The sequence below is a fragment of the Chamaea fasciata genome, unplaced genomic scaffold, assembly GCF_029207755.1.
Source record: "Chamaea fasciata isolate MVZ Bird 193981 ecotype frontalis unplaced genomic scaffold, bChaFas1.0.hap1 SCAF_3, whole genome shotgun sequence".
Lineage (NCBI taxonomy): Eukaryota > Metazoa > Chordata > Aves > Passeriformes > Sylviidae > Chamaea > Chamaea fasciata.
The window spans coordinates 8,561,173-8,581,341 of NW_027094088.1; the positions used below are offsets into that span (position 1 = coordinate 8,561,173).

Here is a 20,169-nt window from a genome sequence, read left to right on the forward strand (position 1 = left end):
CCTCACCCACTAAGATCCATTTCTAAGGGATAAATTGCACTTGAAACAAGCTGGAAACCAGAAAGTAAGAAAGATTGTGATAGATATAGCCGTGCTTTCTCCACAGGCTTGGAATGCTAGCAGCAGAGGGAATGCTAAAGAGTTAAGACATGACAAGACAGATACCACCTCTTATTTCTTTACAGTCCCTTCAGTCTCCTCACTAAGGTGGATACTTAAGATGTTTAGAGCTCAGATTTGCTCTTTAAGACAAGCAACTCATTTTAAAACAATTCAGGGGTATCTTTGTCCATATATCAAACTGGGACTTCACATGAGTCATGCAGTTTGCAAACTGCACAATCCAAAGGGCATTAAATCAAATTCCAGATCTACCAGGAGCAGGAAAGCAAAGCAGTGTCTCCTCAGATTTACTCTAGCATGGCAGTTTAGTGGTGGACTTGGCGGAGTTAAGATTTACAGCTGGACTCAAAGGTTTTATCCAACCTAAATGATTCTATGACACTGTCATTTTGTAGAACACTTTTCTGGCATTGCCTTCCTCCCATCCCTTTAAAGTTGGTTTAGATGTTTAGATTTTTTAAGCAGATCCCATCTGCACTAAAAGAAAAAAAAAAGCAAAAGAGACTAAAGATTTTAAATTTCACTTTGAAGATAGTTTTTTTACAGTACATACAAAAATACTCTGGAAAAACAACTTACAAGTTCACTTATGAAACCACCAAATGATGAAGAAATTACAATAGAGAAATAACATATTTGTTTCATATAATCAGAATTTCTCCCCACCCCCCAAAACCCCTAATGCACTTAGCTGGGTAAGCAGTGTTATCAGTTTACAGAACCAGACTCAAGACTACAACAGGTTTTCATATAAACATTTACAACAGCTTTCAGGGTTTATCTGAAACCACTTTCTGCATGCAGCTTGCAGGTGGGCAGTAGTGTCAGGACAGCCTCAGCTGTTGCAATGTTCCAGTGCATCTTCACTTTGTGTTCAGAGTTGGGCTTAACTACCCAGCAACACAAAAAAACCCCCTCTCAAGTCTCATGCTGGAGCAGTCTTGAGACAAAAAAAAAGGATCAGATAACACAGCATGGGACATGTCTCTCATCTCCATACCTTGGTAGCATCCTCTGCTGCATTTCCTTCAACACTGAAATCATTTATGGGCCTCCATGGGAGGCAATACCTGTGTAGTGCATGACTGTGCAAGGCAGTGGAAAGCTGCGAGCCAAGGATGCTGAGCACCATTGTGAGAGAAACACAGGAGTGTGTGTGCCAAATGGGAAAATAATTGGAGATAAGAACAATGCATGCACATGAATTAGGCAATCACAAAGGAATACAAGCACATTCATACACACTTGAAAACAGAATGTGGTTGCAGCAACTAATTAACCCTGGTGACATACATTCTGAATCCAAGGAACAGGACAGGTTGGTTTTTGTAGCTGTTTCAGCTGGTGACAATTTGGACTTTTTAAAAACTCCTAAAGGTAACTTTTACAAGCACATGCAAAAAGTAGTTCAAAAGGAAGCAAGCGTCTAACAACAGTATAAAAGTCAGACCATGATTTTAACTGGTCAGTTACAGTATGGCCACAGTAACCTTCTACCTTTGTTAATAACTACAACACACATTCAGAGTAAGGACTGATAACAAGTGATTATTCTCTTCACCTGAAGATCAACCACTTAGCCATTAAGGGTAAGTTTGATGGATCTTTTAATAATACGAATGCTATTTGTTGGAACAGGAGATGAAGAATCTGGCAGTTCTTTACTGGGAAGCCTCTGTAACACACAACCCGATGCCACAGGAAAAAAAAAAAGAAAAAAAGAATTTTTAATTAATTATTGAATTAATCTTAAATTCATTAATTCAGAAGTAGCAGCAGATAAACCCTTTCCTAGCTGAATATAACATTCTTTATGCACCAAACCTGTATGGCCCAAACGCATTTTCAGAGAAGCCTTTTTTTTTTTTTTTTTACCACACCACTTGTTTAATTACTACCATATCCAGAGGAAGAGCATTCTCCCCTCTGCACAATTCTTCTCTTGCATGAGCTAAGACAAGTATATCCCTGATGGGGGGGGGGAAACTAGCTGTGAGTTGCTCAACAGCACAGTAAAAGAAGATTTTTCTCAGATCCATGGATCAGGAAAACAGAGTCTCTACTGTCTGGATCACTTCCAGTCTTATAGCCCTGAATTTTGCAACATTCTACATGACACAGAGCAGTTAAAGTCACCTATAGACTTGAAAGCTTCCAAGTCTCATCACAGAAATCAGTATACAAGTACTGATAACAGTACAAGAAAACCAAACCAGGACATAAACTCCGTGTCTGAGGGCATGGAAACATGGTTTTTCAAGTTCAAAACTTGGAAACGTCAGCTTAACTTTTGTGAAGGTCATTGTTCAGTCATTTAATTTGTTGGAAGCGTAACAGGCAAAACCCTACTAATCTTCAAACCACCAAGTTTAATGGTACATAAATCTTTGAACATAAAACGAAAATGCTAGCTCTGCTTTACCTATGAATACAAAAGCACAATAAATACCTGTGATCTTGATGTGATCACTGGAATCTGCATGGATTTTCCATCAAGGACACCCTAAAAAAAGCCAGAAGGGATTTGTTAGGCAGTATTGCCAGTTCCTGACTGAGAGGCAGCAAGTTCTGGCAGCTAGGATACCTTAAAATCATACATGCATTAATAACCTCTACCCCATGGGGGGTGGGTTTAGGAATCCTGAAGCCCTAAAACCACACAGACAGTGGTTCAGGTATTTCAACCTTCAGCAACAAGATCTCATCTTGATTTGAGGGTGTGCCCTCAAGAGTTTATGCCTCAGTAACGAGCACCATGAATAGCAAAGCTCTTTATCTTCCCTTTGAGAGGCCAAAGGATTTAGTCTTTATAGCAGGTTTAATTTACATCAGTCAATCAAATAGTTTTAAAAAGAAAATTCAGTATTATTTCAAGCATGGCAAGGAATTAGACAAATAGTAACATTTAAAAGACAGGTCATACAAGTGTAGTATTTGGGAAATGAGGACTGAAATAAGCTAAACTAAAAAGTGTATTTTTGTTTCCATCAGTAAACATGCAGAGAAGCAGTCTAGGCACTAAACTATTCAGCTTTTCAGTTAGTCCACCGAGTAAAATCACTTAAAAATTACATTTTTTGTAGCTCTCTTCCTCCCATCTTGAGGGTATTCACTTTCTGTGAAATCGGAGTCCCACACATTTAGCTGGAGGAACAAAATACACAGACTCAAAATAATTGCTGTGCTAAAATTTTCTTATTTGGGCACAGCTTCCAGTCAACACGTTAAATGTATTAGGGGCCATTCTTAAAAGAATATTTATACAAGTCCACCATTACCCCACAGGAATGTCAAACCTCTGAAAAAGCCCTACTACCCAAACCCTGAAACCTGTACTTGCAGTATTCAGTACTAGATGACAGTTCTGCAAGATGATTCTTCATAAGTATCAGAACTAAGGGTTCTTTTTCTGGTTGTTCTTTGCTTGTGCCTCAAATCAGAGGTCAAGCTCCAGGAACAGCTACTTAGGGATATTTATACATACAATAAGACAAATGAAATATTAATCTAAAAGTTCCACAAACCAAGAATTAACAAGCAACTCCACACTACTATTTTGGAAGTAGTGACCTATTGAGTAGGTTGCTGATTCCTAAAGCAGCAAAACTGTCAATAGGCACTGAGAAAGCATCTGCCATTAACATATTAGCTCATACTTTTACAGTCATAAGATTCATATCTTCTTCATTTGGAGAAAATTTTTTCCTGAATTAAGAAATGCTTCCAGATGAGACAGTTCATTCAGCAATTGGCCACTGCAGTGACAGGTAAGTACAGCAGTATTCAGATACCCTGGCACCAGATGAGAAGCAGTCATTAAGTGCCAGATCCTGAAAATATGTTAATAGTTATGCACTATATTCATTATGATTTCTCACATCTACATTCTAGTACAACTACATACGCTTAAATTTAGATTCCCAAATCCTTCAGGGATGTGTAAATGCACTCATTTTCAGTTATTTCATTTGTTCTACATCAGTAATTAAAACTACTTCAAACCCTCCTTGGCCTAGCCCCCCCTTCTTGCCTTTTCTCCATCTATGGCTTTTTGGGGGCATTCTCCTGCTGTAGGTGGACGAGATACTTTAGAGGTTGGTGAATAATGTTGCTTAGGTGAAGCACTCTTAGGATCCGTGATTAGAGTCCCACTTAATTTATGCTGTCCTTGCACAAAACACGTTCTGAGTTGACAAACCGTATTATATCCTGGAATGGTGCAACCAATTGGAGGTCCCGATGTTCTTAGTGCAACTGTAGCCTCCATTTCTGTAGGAGACACCTGGCTTTTAGAGTTTGGCCATGAAATTAAAAACTACATTCCACCTACCACTTCAAATACATACTTGGATCAGTCACAGGAATGCAAAGTCCCTTAGAAGTTGATGGCTCAGCTACACTGTTGGCACCACTACAACTCTGACATTCAACATTTCTATAAAAGTCAAACACTAGAGTTATAAAGTGCTAGTTTGTAAAATACTGTATATGTCATTTCCAGAAAGTGCATGCAAGACAAACATTGACCACCTGAGCTCATTGTCAGAGCTCTATTAAACAACACAACCTCCCAGGGAATGTAGCACCAGACCATCCTTTTGCTGAATTTCAGACTGCAGATTTAAACTCAAGCATTTTCTTTACTGCATCTTTATGTGCTGATATGTTTTCCCAGATTAGTCTACCCATCACACTGTACTGCTTTGAACCATTGTTCTGTTCTACCCAGATGCGCACACAATTTTTTGGGTTATTTTCCATGTGACTCCTACAGTGTCAAACAGTCTGAACAGAGCAGGTAGCACACATTTGGTAGGATTGGGCAATTACTCTCAAGATTACGTATTCTTCCTGTGCTTAGGGATAAACAGGCTTCCCAGGAAGTGACAGACTTTTACTGCCTGAATTCTCATACCACTCCACTAAGTCAGCAGCAGCTCTGGTGTTTCTGAGACCAAAATCAGAATGTCATTAGAACTTAATCCACTTGGCATCAACAGTACTTTCTGTTAGAAAGAACAGTTACTTGCACATAAAATAGTCCAGCTTCAAGTTACACACTAACCTGTGAAGATTTACATTCAAGACTAAATAATTTCCCTAGTGTCAAGTTTTTCATTCCTACATGTTCATGGATATTAAGTTTTTTCAAGGATTCCTTTAACCTGGCCTCCCTACCATGTGCCCAGTGGAGATTCCAGCTTTGTTCCTGAAGCTCTTAGCCCTCCAAATGCTTATGATCCACATAGATCCAAACAAGAAATCCTAGACTCATTTACACTGTGAGTCAGCCAAAAGCAGCTTCTCCACAGTTCCAAGGTTATGGCACTAACCTTTCTGTCTCTGCTGTAGAGATGTCCAACTTAGATATCTTATTGAACGAAGCGGAATTAGAGGGTGTTCTGGAATCTCTGTCTTTGGAACCATCCAAACAGCTTTCACCTGAAGAAGACCTTTTGCACTGAAGTCCACTATTATTTTGACTAATATCTGACACCCTTTGCTGAAATGACAGTTAAAAAAATAAAGTCTTCAAGTAATTATCAAAGCTTTTATTAAAAATTACCAGAAGCACTGGATTTTTATTATACCTTCTTTCTTTTCTGTAAGGTTCCTGCTGGCAAAAAATAATGGAGTTGCTTTCTCTTCACGTAAGTTGCCTCAATCTTCATACCTTCCTTTAGGATGTTGAGGGCACTGGCCTGCCTGTAAACTGATATCAAACACAGCGTTGTAGCTTGTTGTAGTGGGGATGTTTGCATTAGTGCTTGTCAAAGTTTATATATTTGATTTCTTTAGAAACACATCTGCCCAGCCGAAACAAAGAGTTCCCAGCCTAAGTTAACACAAAACACTGACCAAGCACTCCCAGTCATCGCAAGAAGATGATTGTGACCTACGATGCACATTTTACATTCACTACAGACCAGACACAACAGCTATTTGAGTTCAAATATGCATTTATAAATTCTATCTATCCCAGGAAGCCAGACTGGATTTTAGGGACATCTGATTTAACAGACCCACTACAGTTATTTAAACTTAAAACTTTAAATTTAAACAGGTTTTCCTTAACTGCCTGCAAACAGCCTTTTATGCAACTGACAAATGCTATAGCAGTGCAACAGTTATTACAGAGTTAAGTTAGATCAGCTTATCTAACTGGCCTATCATGAGCATAACTGGTAATAGAGAGGAGCTTACTGACATACAGAATGGGAATCAAAGCAAGGATATGCAACTCAGAGGCTTTCTACAGGAGACCGGAAGTGAAGTAAAAGCACAGACACGAGAACACACACCAATATGGACAGTTCCTTCAAATGAAATTCAGTAGTTTGTATGCAAAAGAGAAATAAAGTTCACTGAACCAAAAGCCTTCCAAATTGAGCCTTCTATTCTTTCATCAACTTGAAATTAATCTTGGCCTTCTAAAGTTACTCTCTCAAAGTCAAAGCACATGGTAACAGCTCTCTAGCACAGAGCTGCTGGTCATCCCCACATGTGCCAAAGGATTTCCCACCTCTCAAGCAACAGCTTTTCTGTTCAATTCTCTCTGGATTAACACCCTACAACTACCACAGGCTGTGCTTCACTGAAGTTAGAGCACACAGCCATACTAACAGTGTTTGTTCGTAGAGGATTTGCCATTAGTTCTGGCCTCTTTGCAGTACGTAAATCACATTAACATAACTCACATTTGCCATTGAAATGTAGTGCTACTGGATGCAATGTGCAAGTAGAGATAACAGTGCAAGTCTGAGGAAATCACCCCACCTGGCTTGTAACTCAGACAAGAGTTTTGATGCATTTTTCTGTGCTTTTTTTCATACCCCAAGCACGAGCTAAGAAGAAGGTCGGGCTTTACTGCTTTTACTCATGTTGCCTGAGCAAAACAACACGGAACTCATGCTGGTACTATGGATGCCAACATTTAGAGGATTTCACTGTTTAGAACTCTTTGTCCAAACACACTTGTCACTCAGAAGAATACCCTGCTTTCCTTATTATTCTAGCATTATCTAACAACACGTGCAATATTAATTTATTTCTACATCTATCAAAAGCAGCAACAGACTATGAATATGAAAATTTACATGCACGACTGCATGTAATTAAAATGTGACAACCCAGCAACTTTCACAGTACTGGGATCATATTATACACAAACTGTCTAGGAAAAATACCACCAACAGGCATCAACAACTCATTTCAGAGCTTGACACAGTCACTTCCCACTTCCAAAGTTCAGCAGCTGACTACTGTTTGACAAGTATCGCTAACCCAGCAAACGGGCATCTTTGCGCTTCACAGCTGACTGTCCCCTACAAGAAGGGCAGTTTTGTCAGGACTGTCATTTCACATATGGTACACTGTATATGACTGCAGCACACTTTTGTTTCAAGAGTGCCTTACTTTGACAAAGTGTCAACACAACACGTTTTTCAAGCTAATTTTTTCTCTGTTGCTATCTACGGGGGATATCTAATAATGGAAGGAAGTACAATGCACTTTGTGAAGCAACTTCCACTGGGATAAAAAGAATTACACACAAGAATTACCCTACAAGTCTAGAGTAAAAATAGAGCCTTACCTGTATCTGTGAATGACTGTATCCCATGTGTTAGATCAATGTTAGTCTTTACTGCACTTTCGGCTTTCTTAAATACAAGCCCGAGAAACCACATTGATACGTATCCACTCCTAAAAAAACAGACAGATACACAAACCTGAGTAGGGCATAGATGCCAGTCATTTGGATTCTGATACATTTTAGCTGTTCAGTTTAGAGACAGCTCAGACTTAGTTTCTCAGAGAATTTTTCCCTGAACTGCTCCCTTTAAAAAGATGTTATGTGCTCAGGACCCTGCCAGGAACGTACTGAACCTCTCTCACCAGTGAGCTGAGGGGAATGAAGATACACATTGGCCAAACTGTACTTCAGAGAAGTAACAAAACTCACTGTTTATAGAGAACTTCATTGCCAGGGAAAGACTGTGGCTGCACATGTGCAATTGTTATAAATTCATTCCTTTCCAAGTTTCCAACCAGCACACGGATTTTAGACTCAACGAGGCCAATCCTAGTAAAAACAAGAGGCATTTTATTAATTTTAAACTATATCCAGCTCACCAGTTAGATGTCTTTTTGTAAAACAGCATTAACCAATCCAATCAGCAAGGACCAAGTTTTATAGAGCTGAGCAGACACTAGATCTTTATATACATACACACACTGTAATTTGAGATGTTTCCAGTGACATTTGTGCTTTTGTTTCTAAAGACAAGAGACAAGTAAGGTTTACATGTACTCTGAACAGTTCAGATACAACACTTCCACCTGTAACCTATGATGAAAGAAACAAGAAGCACATCCCAGCACCTCTGGGGTGCAGCAAAACTCCTTTTTGCCACAAAAATCAAGGAGAACAGTGGTTTTGAAAACACTCAAGCACAGCTGTTCAGTTACACCCAAGTAATGATGCAATTCTTCCTGCAGATTGGTCAGTGAAAATGTAAAAACAGTTATTTCTATAAACAAATTATCTAGTCAACAGTCCCATCAGAAGCTTCCCTAAGAAATGAATCATGACCATGAGAGCTTTAATTTCAATAAAGTACTGGCACTTCATCCTTCTACCTAAAACTCTGTTAACTTTAAAAGCAGTCAGAAATCTGTACGTTCTTCAAAAGCATCTTATGCTGATGAATAACAAATATGTTATTTACTTCCAAATCCACTCAAGAACTGGTAAATTAAATTTCTTCTTATAATAAACTGAAGCAGGTTTATCTTCTGCTTATCATTTCCCCAAGCTGCAAAACAGGAAAATTTGCCTCTATTTCTGTCACTGAAAAAACATCAGCTCTTACCACAGCCAGAATTTCCCTTGTCTTTATTGTGAGGTACAATAAGCTTTGTTCACTCGAGAACATTTCACATTAAAAATTATTTGGCCCTCTGCCCATACAACTTGTTGTGCTGTGACTGATATCAAGCTGCAGCAGATAAGATTTTTAGGTGAATATATTAGGAAGTTCAGATAAAAGGTATTACCTATTAAAACTATTTTTAGGCTATCTTTTAGAGATGGCACAAGATTTATTTGACTTAAAGCACAAGCCAAACTTTGAAACAAAAGGTGCCCTCAGAACAGGTGTCTGTTACAGAGAGGCATTTTGCTTCCTTACTTGAGAAAAGCAAGCAAAGTACTGAATTTCTTAACAAAGAAACCCACTGGAGTCAATAAACACACATTACAGTGCCTTAATTCCTCCCCATTTCCCCTTATTTCAAAATCCAGTGACTCAGCACATTCACATCAGTTAAGTAAGTAAGTACTGGCAAATCTCCCTTCATTGAAGAAAAGTAGGTCTCGAATAGGCTGACTACACACCAGTGCAATCAAGCACTAAGTGCAAGCTAGTCCTTAAATATTACAGTAAAACTCTTTATGAAAACAAGTCTAAGGCTCTAGAACAGTGGTCTTCAAAGCAGGGAGGGAAGGGGGTATATTCCATGCCTAGTTCCATAGTTGGACTTTATTTGTTAACACAATTAACAAAAATATGGTGCAACATTGAATTGAGTTTCAGTTTTTCACTGGACCCATATTTAAAGCAGCACTTACCAGTTTAAGTGATGCTCTTCTGTAAAGGCACTGGCAGTCAGCACGATGTAATGTCTAGAAGAAGAAAGGAAAATGAGTACACTAGCTCAAGATTTTATTCTACATTCTATTTAGATGAATAAATCTAAATAGAATAAATCAGATGACGAATTTTTTTTTGGCAGGAAAAATGGTGTGAGTGGCACAAGACAGCTTTTCCTGTCTTCCCTATGCTTATACATACCAAAACTTGTATGACTACTTCCAGTTTCTTTAAAAACCCCTAAACTGAAACACATCAATACAATTTTCTATTTAGACTCTAAGTTAAAACTCATCATGCTAACCACTAAGTAAATAACTTCAAGTTCAGACAACAGATTTCATACATACCTGTACTTCTGAAAGAAGTTCAGTGGTTCAAAGAGCTTTGACCAGTCTGATTTTCCTTTGAGAATCTCATCTGTAACTTCAAGACCTACAAATATGATTGAAAATCTTATCACTATTTTTAAAAGATTACCATGACAAACTTTAGAAGATGGCAACAGTAATTGACAGGAAAAAAAGAAAAAAAAAAAAAAAGGAAGCAGGAATTCCCCTGACATAATGCAGATCCTACAACAGCTTATTGGAAAACTGGTCCCGTATTGCCTGCAATGGGCATATTTCCCAGAGAAACACCTCACTGAACAAAATGAAATCAGATACATGGTTTCACAGAGCAAGAAGGACACTTTAATAAGCACAGAAAGTACTTTACCACGTTGGAACTCCTCTACCATGACTGCTCGTGTTGACACAGACACATTGTATGTGGAGTTCTGCTGTGGATAGGCCGGGGTGATGATGGGCATCACATGGTACCGGTCTGATGGGTTCACCTGTGAGGTTACAACAGCTTGGTTTAGCACCAGCTTAGGTCAGAATGAAGTTTTAATGCTTCTGATCTCAATGGCTACCTACCCTAGGGTCCCAGACTGGTAAATTAAGAAAGCTCTCTTCAAGTCGTTTCAGCAATACTGGCTTTGGCCAATCCCTATAGAAGAAAAAACAGTAAAGTGTCCACTTTAAGCTCTGCTCTGCAGTTCTGGGCTGCACAGGATGATGTCAATGTACATCCCGATATAAATAACTAGAAGTGTTACTTCTTTATGCAAATTAAAATAAACAGCCTTTACCATTTTGAAAAAATCAAGAAAAACTTGTTAACGAGAGTAGAGGCCAAAGCATTCGGGTAGAGTTGACATATTCTTGCTACCAGCATTGCCCAGGAGACTCCACCAAGAAATCCCATGATGTTGGAGTAAACACCACGTCCTAGAACAGATACCACACAGTTAGTCTCTGGTCTTTCAAATATGCAGCACCAGCTGCACAATCTATAGAATACTCAATACATTTCAGCCTCTATGCCATTTATTTTTGCAGTGCAGTGAGGCCAAATTGCTGGTCCTTACAGTGATGAGAAAAAGAATCAGTACAACACCACTTCCCAAAATATTGCTACTGTGAAACTTGCTTATGCTGCTACACCTACTGCTTCACTTTAATTCCCCTTAAGAAAAAGGTTCTGCCATTCTTCTAGTACTTGCTCTAGCCACGTGGGCAAATGGGACTTCCTCATTCCTCTTACACTTAATTGGGAATTTTTATCATTTGTCGTCAGGTTCCTGATAAGCAATGCAGCAGTGTCTCATAACTACTCCCCTCTTCTCTGAACTCCACCTCCACTAAAAAAACACACGGAATTTACCACATGGACAGACCATGAACCTAAACTGAAAGTATTTTAATATAACAGCTGTCATTTAAATAGCAATCCAAGGCTGAGGTACATCCAGTAGTGAGCATGAGGTGCCTCTGAAAAGTTTAAAGATCACAAATCACCCCATCACTCACGTTTTGCCCACAGTTTAATTGCCCGGAGCGTGAGCCGGAAGTTCTCCAGATTGGGTACCAGACGCAGAATTTCATCTGTAACCCTACTGCCTGCAAGACAAAAGGTGAAGCACAGGAGTTCCCAGTAACAAGCACAAGTCAGGTGTTCCCACATCGGATCAACACCTTACAGCTTATGGCTCAAGTCTAGGAAAGCAGGTTTGGATTACTTGCTTTTTATTCAATTATAGATTACACATAACATGCAGCATCGCTTTAGGTAACTGGTGCCCTCAACAGTTTCTTCACAGTTTAGACTACAACAAACAACTTTTAAATAAAGCCTCTGCACAGGATATTTTGGCTATTAACTACAGCATGAGAAGCTCCACCTCAGCATGAAGAGGAACTTTACATCGCAGGGTGGCAAAGCACTGGAACAGGTTGCCATGGGATGTCAAGAAATGTCCCTGTCTGGAGGGATTCAAAACCCACCTGGACACATTCCTGGGTCAGCTGCTCCAGGTGACTGTGCCTTAGCTGGGGGGGGTGGACTGGATGATCTGCAGAGGTCCCCTCCAACCTTAAATATTCTGTGATTCCACAAGCTAGGTTTCTTTTGATGGCCAGCAACCATTAAACCAATTGGTGCTAAACATTGAGCAAGTCAGACTTCAGGTATTTTAATTACTTTTTTTGTGAACTACCTTGTTTATCATTCATACATTCTTATCAACTGCCCTACTTAGTCATCTGAATTTCTGAGGCAAACTGGAGCACTGTTCACAAACCAATCAAACAAACATGACACACAAGTCTGTGTAAACACACAGCAGCTCCTTGAAATATCTAAATTTAGACCCACTGGTTGCCTCCTCAAAACTCAAGTACACCAGAGATCAATTTCTGCATCTTATACAGAAATGTGGGTTGTGTAATGTGCATTCTATGCTAATTTAAATGTTTTTATAAAGGTGTGCAGAACAGGCTCACCATTTAAGCTCCGTATGCATCTTATATCCAGGCTTTTGAGGCACGAGTCATCCCTGAGATCGAGATCATCAGAAACCGTTGGCAAAGACAACTTTGCAAACACGAGGTCAATCTTCAGGAGAAAAAAGTTTCAAACATGACTTACAATGCAGTGCTGTTTGCAAACAAGACACTAGTGAGGGACACTCAGTCATTCATGTTTTAACATTTATATTTAGAATGATGTGACCATAGATACTTATTTGCCAGAAAACAAAAAACTTGCTCTTAGATCCCTGTTTGTTTACAAAACCACCTTTTTTTTAAGCTAGGGAAAGGAACAGGGTTTTTTTTTTTGAAAGTTGAAAAGACTACTCTAAAGTTAAAATTCCTGTTAAAAGGAAATTTTAAATTAACCATAAACTTAAGACAAATTCAAATCACCTCAACTATACTTCAACATGTAAGAAACCTTTGTGCTGTAAGGCCTTAAGCATCTGGTTTTTAGTTTAACTTCAGGCAAGCAAATTATTCTGTGAATGTCAGTACCAGATAAAGGAAGCAAAGAGGTCATTGAATAAGTGTCTTCATGATAGTAATACCAAGCAGTAACTTGCTTAGGCATTACAGCAAGTGAGTATGAATTCTCTACATGAAATGTATTCTTGATAGAAGGATTCCTGCAGCTGATAAACTGAGGTAGGAGTCCCATGAGTAGTTTTACTTTTCATTTGCCATTGTTGTTTGTCTCACAGAGATTTAATTTTTGATTTGCAAGAAAACATCAGGCGATTTGTGCCGGGAACCACAACAGAAACACCCCCTGCAGAAAGGGAGCTCTTGTCAGAGCTCAGGAGAGTCAGCAAGGACACTGCCTCTACTCCCACTCTGCACATCCTTGGGAGATAAACTACCCTGGTCTGCAGCAAAGGTTTAAAAAATTATGTCCCTCATGTTCCCACACTTGCCAGGCTGGCTAGGGGCTTATTTTCCTACAAGTCCCATTTTACTTTTGGGATAGGTTGCAGTCAGGCTGTTTAACTTCCTAAACATGCTGCAATGTACCAATAACCTCAAAAAACAGCAGGCTCATAAAGCCCTGAAAAAGTTATCCTACTCCAAAGCAAGAAAAAAAAAATCTCACTTAAAGGTGAAAAAAACCAAATCAAAATTCTTACCTCGATGCCATCAAACTCAAATTTGATAACTGGTACATAGGCATCCTCAATGGCCTGTGAAGGAGAGGATAGCTGTAATAAGACATCCTTTTGCTACTTTAAAGGTTTTCCTATACTACAATAAAATAGAGAATTTATGCTGAACTACTCAGTACAAAGACTGAGTTCCTTCCAAACAAAAAATGCTAATAACTCTCAGGCAGGACAGCACTATTATGGTACCAATACTAGATCTTATTAAAAGATCTTATTTAGGCAAGAGATTCAAAGGCTGATCGTGTACTGTTATAAACAGTGCACAACAAACCATCAGTATCAGCGGCTCTAAGCCCTTACTACATCCAAGGTGAAAACACAGCTTCCAGAGACAACCTTGCTTTTTGATACAGCAGACTCATTCCCAAAACACAGCGAAGGGAGAGGGACCACAAAAACTCTTACATGATATAGTCACTGGGGAAAGGAGCCAAGAGCTGGACACCAACATTCTCATGCTGCATAAACCAGTATATTAGAGGGTACTGAAAACTGATTTACATTTGGTTTGTAAGATATTCACTACCAATGCAAGTCTTTAACATGAATATTCTTACTGTAAAATTCACACAATCTATCAAGCAGAGTTTACTCACTCTTAGGTTTTTTACTTCCTCTCGATTCTTCAGTTTTTCAAAGAATGACTGAAAAAAATCTGATCTTTCCACATGACTGGGAGCAACACAGAGGGCATCTATGTCCGAACCTGCAAAGAGATTCCATTTCTCCTGTTACTGTTGGAATTCACTTTCCAACGTCAGAACTACGACCAGGCACTGAAAGCACTACCTTTGGTGTGTACACCAAGTCTGTAGGAACCAAATGTAAATATTTTGCCACCAACTTGTTCTGTTATTGAAGGGGGAAGATTCTGTGGGTAGAAAAGAAAGTTTAAGATGCACACTATCCTCTGTGCAAGTTTAACTTGCATGTAAGTTATTCAGAAAAACTGTAACAGCCTGCATAAGCAATGTCTTCTCACTCCCTTACATTTTAGTTTACTACGTTCTGATTCTGTTTTTTCTGAAATAAGTTGACCCTGCAACTCCAAAAAATGATTATAGGTGATGTACAATACTTTTATTAATTTATACAAATTAAGACCTATTATTAGACTTCCCTGCAGCAGAGGCACATAAATTAACACAACCTAAGAGCCACTCAAAGGGCATGTCTAGAATCATAATTTCAAACTAGACTGAGTGCTGTAGGCTGTTTGGTGCAAAATTAGTGCCAATTTTACTACCTTTCTCATCCACAATGCCTTGTTTTGGCTTTGTTAACAGCTATGAGTTAACTGATTGAGCCAATGCAGGAATTTATTCAGTTCCCCTAAGACTCTGAGATCTTGATCTTGAAGTATCTTCTGTAACTTATTTCAGAGCAGTTACTACAGCTCTACTTGATATTTAAGAAGCTAAAAGTTGAACTTTAGCACAGATCCTAGTAGCATAGCCTTTAAATCAAAAGGCTTCAGCTGTTTTGACAAAAACAAAAAAACACCTTACCTTGCTTTCAGCAAGTTCTGAAATCCACTCTCTGACAAAGTTATTCAGCTTACCAAGAACAGTTGTCCTGTAAAGAAAATTCATGCTAAGTTTGCTTTAAAAAACAAACAAACAAACAAACCCCAAACAACAAAAACCCCCAAGAGGTTCACAAGTTTTAATCTTCTTATACCTGTGATAGAGTTCTTCCCGATCCTCAAACACCCCAAATGGCTTCATTGCTTCAATCAGCTTCTGAGTATGAATGTGGTCTTTATCACTAGGAGGAGCCAAGCTAATTGGAGAGGTAAGTCCATAGTGCCCTTGAGGCTGGTTCTGCTGCCTGGAAGTACTGGGGGAAAATAAAGCAAAGAGTACATAAAAGAAGAAAATCTTATTGGAAAACACCCTTTAGCTTATACTTTACAAATTCATTTCTGCCCTTTTACCCAATGTTGACAGAAAGGAGAAGAAAAAATCTGGCTTATCATTTTTAGATGACTTGACCTCACTTAGAAGCCACAAGTAGTTAAAAAAAAAACAAAAAACAACCATTTATGGGTGTAAGACATGATCCAAGATGCTGCCATCTTAACACAATTCACCTGCATTGCTCCAGCCCATCAGAACGAAACACTGGGAAATGAAAAGGTTAGAAACCCACCAAGGGCAACCCGACAGACAGCAGAAGTTTTGGACACATTTCAGTTTCAATTTAAGAATACTGCCAACAGTTTCCTGCTAACACCAAACACGACGCTTCTTTTAATTAAACGTTTTTGTTAGGTTTCTACTGATTCAGGAAGGGCATTGTAGTTGATTGTAAAGGCATAGGTGTATGTTAAACAGAGGTGGTGCAATAAATTCAGTATGCTACTATATAAATCCCTTGCTTTAGAAATGGGGAAATGGAGAAAAAGCACCTTATTTTGTATTACCAGCTGAAACCAGGAGAGAGAAAGGAGTGGGAGAGGAGGTAAGAATGGCATTTAATGCATCAAGGATCTCTACAGGAACACCAGCAGCAAAAGGGGGAGACACCCCAAAAGGTCTCATCATGCTCACCAGAGTCCAGACCCAGACCCTAAGGCTCAAAGGATTAATTGTGCCATTATTTAAACTGGATATTTTCCTCCTTCACATATGTACAGCTTCAAAGATCAGCTGGGTTAAGCAAAAGATATTTATACCTATTTAAGGTACCTGACTCCATTCTGGCTGGCACAAGACTCAGAAATGCTCAAAGGCCAGCTTTACCACTTGATTTTTAAAAGGACAGGTTATTACACAGCTCCTTGGTTCTAATTGTTGCCTTTACTCCCTCTCTTGAAAAGATTTTCCTCTCTTTAAGTATCCTTATGCAACTACACACAGAGCTCATAGTCACCTAGGGTGTTTTTTCGACCCCTTTCGTCTCTCCAAGCCTGTTTTTCAAACTTTCTTCTCTCTGCTTTCTAAAAGGCTGGAGGGGCAGGTATTAGGACTGTAGTACTATCAACTGTTGTCCCAGTTAGAAAAGCTGTTTACTTACAAGCCTAACTAGGTCTTGACCTATATTGCCTTTATAGACATTGACAATTTCCACTTCATAAATAAAAATATTCATAATGAATATTTTCCTTCCTATGATATCATTTTCATAACAAATACAGGAGAAAAGCCTGTGCTTAATTGCTGTGCATTACAACTAAATTAAAACACCTACAGCAGCAACTGCTTCCATGTTTTATGCATTGCTTGCACTTCATAAAGTTTGCACAAAACAAGAACAGGATTTAGACTTCACCAGCATTTAAGACCTTTCCAAGGTACAAAAAGGCACCACCTGCCTTTCATTGCCTCATTCTGCCTACAGATAATATAACTGGAGATTGACGTAAAGCACAATATCAATTAGATAAACATAGTCTTATTAACATCAAATATATTTATTAATTAAATATTATTAATATAAAATGCCTCTAGTCGACAACAGATATTTTTCAGTTGCTTGCACGTAGTATTGATAGTTTGACCCCATAACCTGAGAGGCGAGGGCGACAACACCTGGAAAGTTTCACTGAGTGAAACCCCATAGAATTTGTTGCCCTTTTGGAATAAAAAAATAACTGAAGTCTTACTTTGCTCTCTCAAGCATATAAGCACATAATAATGGGAACTTATGGATCCTGACACACATGGCACTACCTATTCACCCATCAGCCTTCTGTTTAAACAAGAATCCTGTTGCAGTTTAATATTTCGCCAAACCTTGTTACAACCTGTGCACCACAGCAAAAGTCTCCAGTGTGTGCCTGTTCTGGTAAATCACACTTTCACACAAAAAAACCCAACCTAAACAGATTTATTGCAGGTTTTGCCCCTTATTGATAGTTTCCCAAAGCTGCAAGGCGTGTCTCCCCCACACACCACGGGTCGAGGGGTGAGCTCACACCCTGTGGCTCAGGGCGCTGCCTTCAGCCATCAGTGCGGGGTACAACGACCAGAAAGCAGCTCCTGAGCCACCAAAACCAACAGCAGAAACCAGGAAAAACAAGGAACGAGGAAAAACCCCACCACTTGGGACCTTCAACGAAGGGAGCCCAACTCCACCCTTCACCGCTGCCGCACCAGCTCATGCTGCGCGGAGCCCGCGGGCGGCTGCTGCCAGGTCAAGTCTCCCTGTCCCCGTCCCCGAGACTCAGGCGGAGTCACTCCTCCGCAGGGTTCCGCAGGTCGCGCAGCCCCGTTACCGCCGTTCCCCACCCCCCATTGCCGTTGCTTGGCGACGGCGTCGCCGCCACACGCGGTGAGACCCGGGCGAGGCAGCCCCACCACCCGCACTCCACCATTTATTTCAACCGAGAATTCCTCCCGTCGGACGAGGGCAGGTTCGGCCCCCGCGGCCCGCCGGGACCCCTCGCGGGGCAACTCCGGCGGGACCCCCCCCCCCCCCCAGCGCTGTCCCCTCAGCGCAGGGCGGGAAGGCGCCGCCGCCTCACCCGCGCGTCTCCTTCATGGCGCGCGCGCACAGCCCGCACCGCCGCCCGCGCTTCCCGCCCTTCTGCACCGCCGCCCCCTTCCCGGCGGCCCCCGCGCCGCCCGCCCCGCGCCCCCTGGCGGTTGCGGCGGGCTGTGGCCGCTCACGGCGCCCCCGCCGTCCGTTCGGGCCGCCGCCGGCGTCGCCGAACACTTTCCGGGGAGGGTGCTCCTTCCCCGCGACCGATGGTCCTTCCCCGGGGTCCATGGTCCTTCCCCGGCGCCCATGGTCCTTCCCCGTAGCGCTGATGGACCCGCCGAGGCTGGGCTAGTCCTCAGCACGAGGCGGTCCCGCATCGCACCTGCCCGCTCCTCCCTCCCACAGGACGTTCCTACTCCTGACGCCCCGTGCCATAGAGGAGGGGTGAAAAAGAACAGGAATCGCTCTCGAATTAGGCTCCTGCCAACCTCCTGACGCCCTTCCAGAGAGAGAGGGGTGAAGAAAACGCCCAGGAATAGCTCTTATGTTGGTTTAATCTCATCCAGTAAGTGCAAGCCCAGCATCCCTTGACCACAGCTGGTATCGGGAGGATTTAACACACGTTAACACAGCGAACAGCTTTGAGTACCCCCCACGTCATTACCGTACATAATGATCATAGAAACACGGAGTGGTTTGGGTTGGAAGGGACCTTGAGGATCATCCATTTCCATCCCCTACCGTGGGCAGGGACACTTTCCACTATCCCAGAGTGCTCCAAGCCCTGTCCAACCTGTCCTCGGACACACCAGGGACAGGACAGCCACAGCCTCTCCTGTCCCAGTGCCTTACCACCCTCACAGTGAAGATTTTCCCCCCTAATGTTTAATAAAACCTACCCTCTTTCAGCTAGAACCCATTCCCCCTTCTGTCACTAGATGATCCTGTGAATAGTCTTGCCTCGTTTTTCCTCGAAGTCCCGTTCAGACCACAATTACAATAATTTTGGGCTAACCCAGTGTATTTCAAACTGAGTATGAAATCGGCCAAATTACCCCGAGAATATGGCATTTAGATGACAATTCCTCCCTCACATTCAAGTCTGCAAAAATTAAAAAAAAAAAAAAATCAAAAGCATAATGTTTCTGTAAAGTTGAGTAGATCTTTGGAAAAACTTTTGCTTTCTGCTGCCCCGGTGTCTTTCAGCCTTTCTCTGAGATTAGCACAGGATTTCTGTACTTTTCTGAGTTGTCTGTAGCATCTTTTTTATGTAAAATACATATTATCTTGCCAGATGCTTTGAAGGAACAGAAACTTAACTTTTGTCCTGGAATTTTAACAAATTAACAAAACAAATGTACCTTTAGCAGGGTAGTCTTACCTACCCTACACAACATAATGGGGAGTTGAAAATTATCTGTTGAACATTTGCATGGCAGTGTTTGTGCTAACATTTCAGTCTTTGATATGACTGATGCTTCTGCGAGGAGTTACACTGGTAAAGAAAAAAAAATCAAGCAAATTTATTGAGAGCTTTTGTTAAACCTCTAGCCAAGCACTTTTTATTCTCAGAAATTCATTAGGGTTTTCTTAAATATTTTATAGTGCTTGCAACAATACTGTGATCCTACAATCAGGAAAACTTGTATATGGCTTTTTTTTTTTCTTTTCTTTCAGGCTCATGCCAGCTCTTTAGTGTGAGGAAAACACCTGCCTTTATTTTTCCTGAGTTAACAAGGCAAATTACCCAAGTTTAATTTTTTTAAGCCTGATGCTGGAGTACCTCAATGGGAGCTGCCCTTGCCCACAGATGTGATGGGAGGTTTTCAATGGAGAAGTGATGCTTTCCTTTAAATCACCTGCAACGTTTTGGAAACAAGCAACAGCTCATCAAGCACAAAAGTTTTTCTTCAGGTACTACTCTAATGTTAAATAGAAGAGAAG

The 20,169-nt window shown here is 40.7% G+C and overlaps 1 protein-coding gene across 7 annotated transcripts; it reads right to left on the reverse strand.

The window, feature by feature from the left end:
- Positions 1 to 455: 455 nt before the first annotated feature.
- On the reverse strand, positions 456 to 18,285 carry PAPOLG (poly(A) polymerase gamma). Of its 7 annotated transcripts, none has more exons than XM_066177886.1 (22): positions 17,847 to 17,906; positions 15,481 to 15,639; positions 15,309 to 15,375; positions 14,590 to 14,671; positions 14,397 to 14,506; positions 13,765 to 13,818; positions 12,608 to 12,719; positions 11,636 to 11,725; positions 10,915 to 11,053; positions 10,700 to 10,772; positions 10,497 to 10,617; positions 10,127 to 10,211; positions 9,755 to 9,808; positions 8,087 to 8,206; positions 7,718 to 7,827; positions 5,715 to 5,836; positions 5,457 to 5,626; positions 4,470 to 4,558; positions 4,322 to 4,392; positions 3,196 to 3,267; positions 2,573 to 2,626; positions 456 to 1,798 (listed from the first exon to the last, which is right to left on the reverse strand). In XM_066177886.1, exons 1-22 carry the CDS (start codon positions 17,903 to 17,905, stop codon positions 1,700 to 1,702), a joined length of 2,112 nt encoding a protein of 703 aa, XP_066033983.1. In that variant the 5' UTR covers position 17,906; the 3' UTR covers positions 456 to 1,699. The 7 variants fall into 7 exon arrangements, with proteins under 7 accessions (XP_066033983.1, XP_066033981.1, XP_066033982.1 ...); XM_066177884.1 differs by having other exon boundaries at positions 471 to 1,798; positions 4,154 to 4,392; XM_066177885.1 differs by lacking the exon at positions 17,847 to 17,906 and adding an exon at positions 18,269 to 18,285 and having other exon boundaries at positions 473 to 1,798; positions 4,154 to 4,392.
- Between the last annotated feature and the right edge of the window lie 1,884 nt (positions 18,286 to 20,169).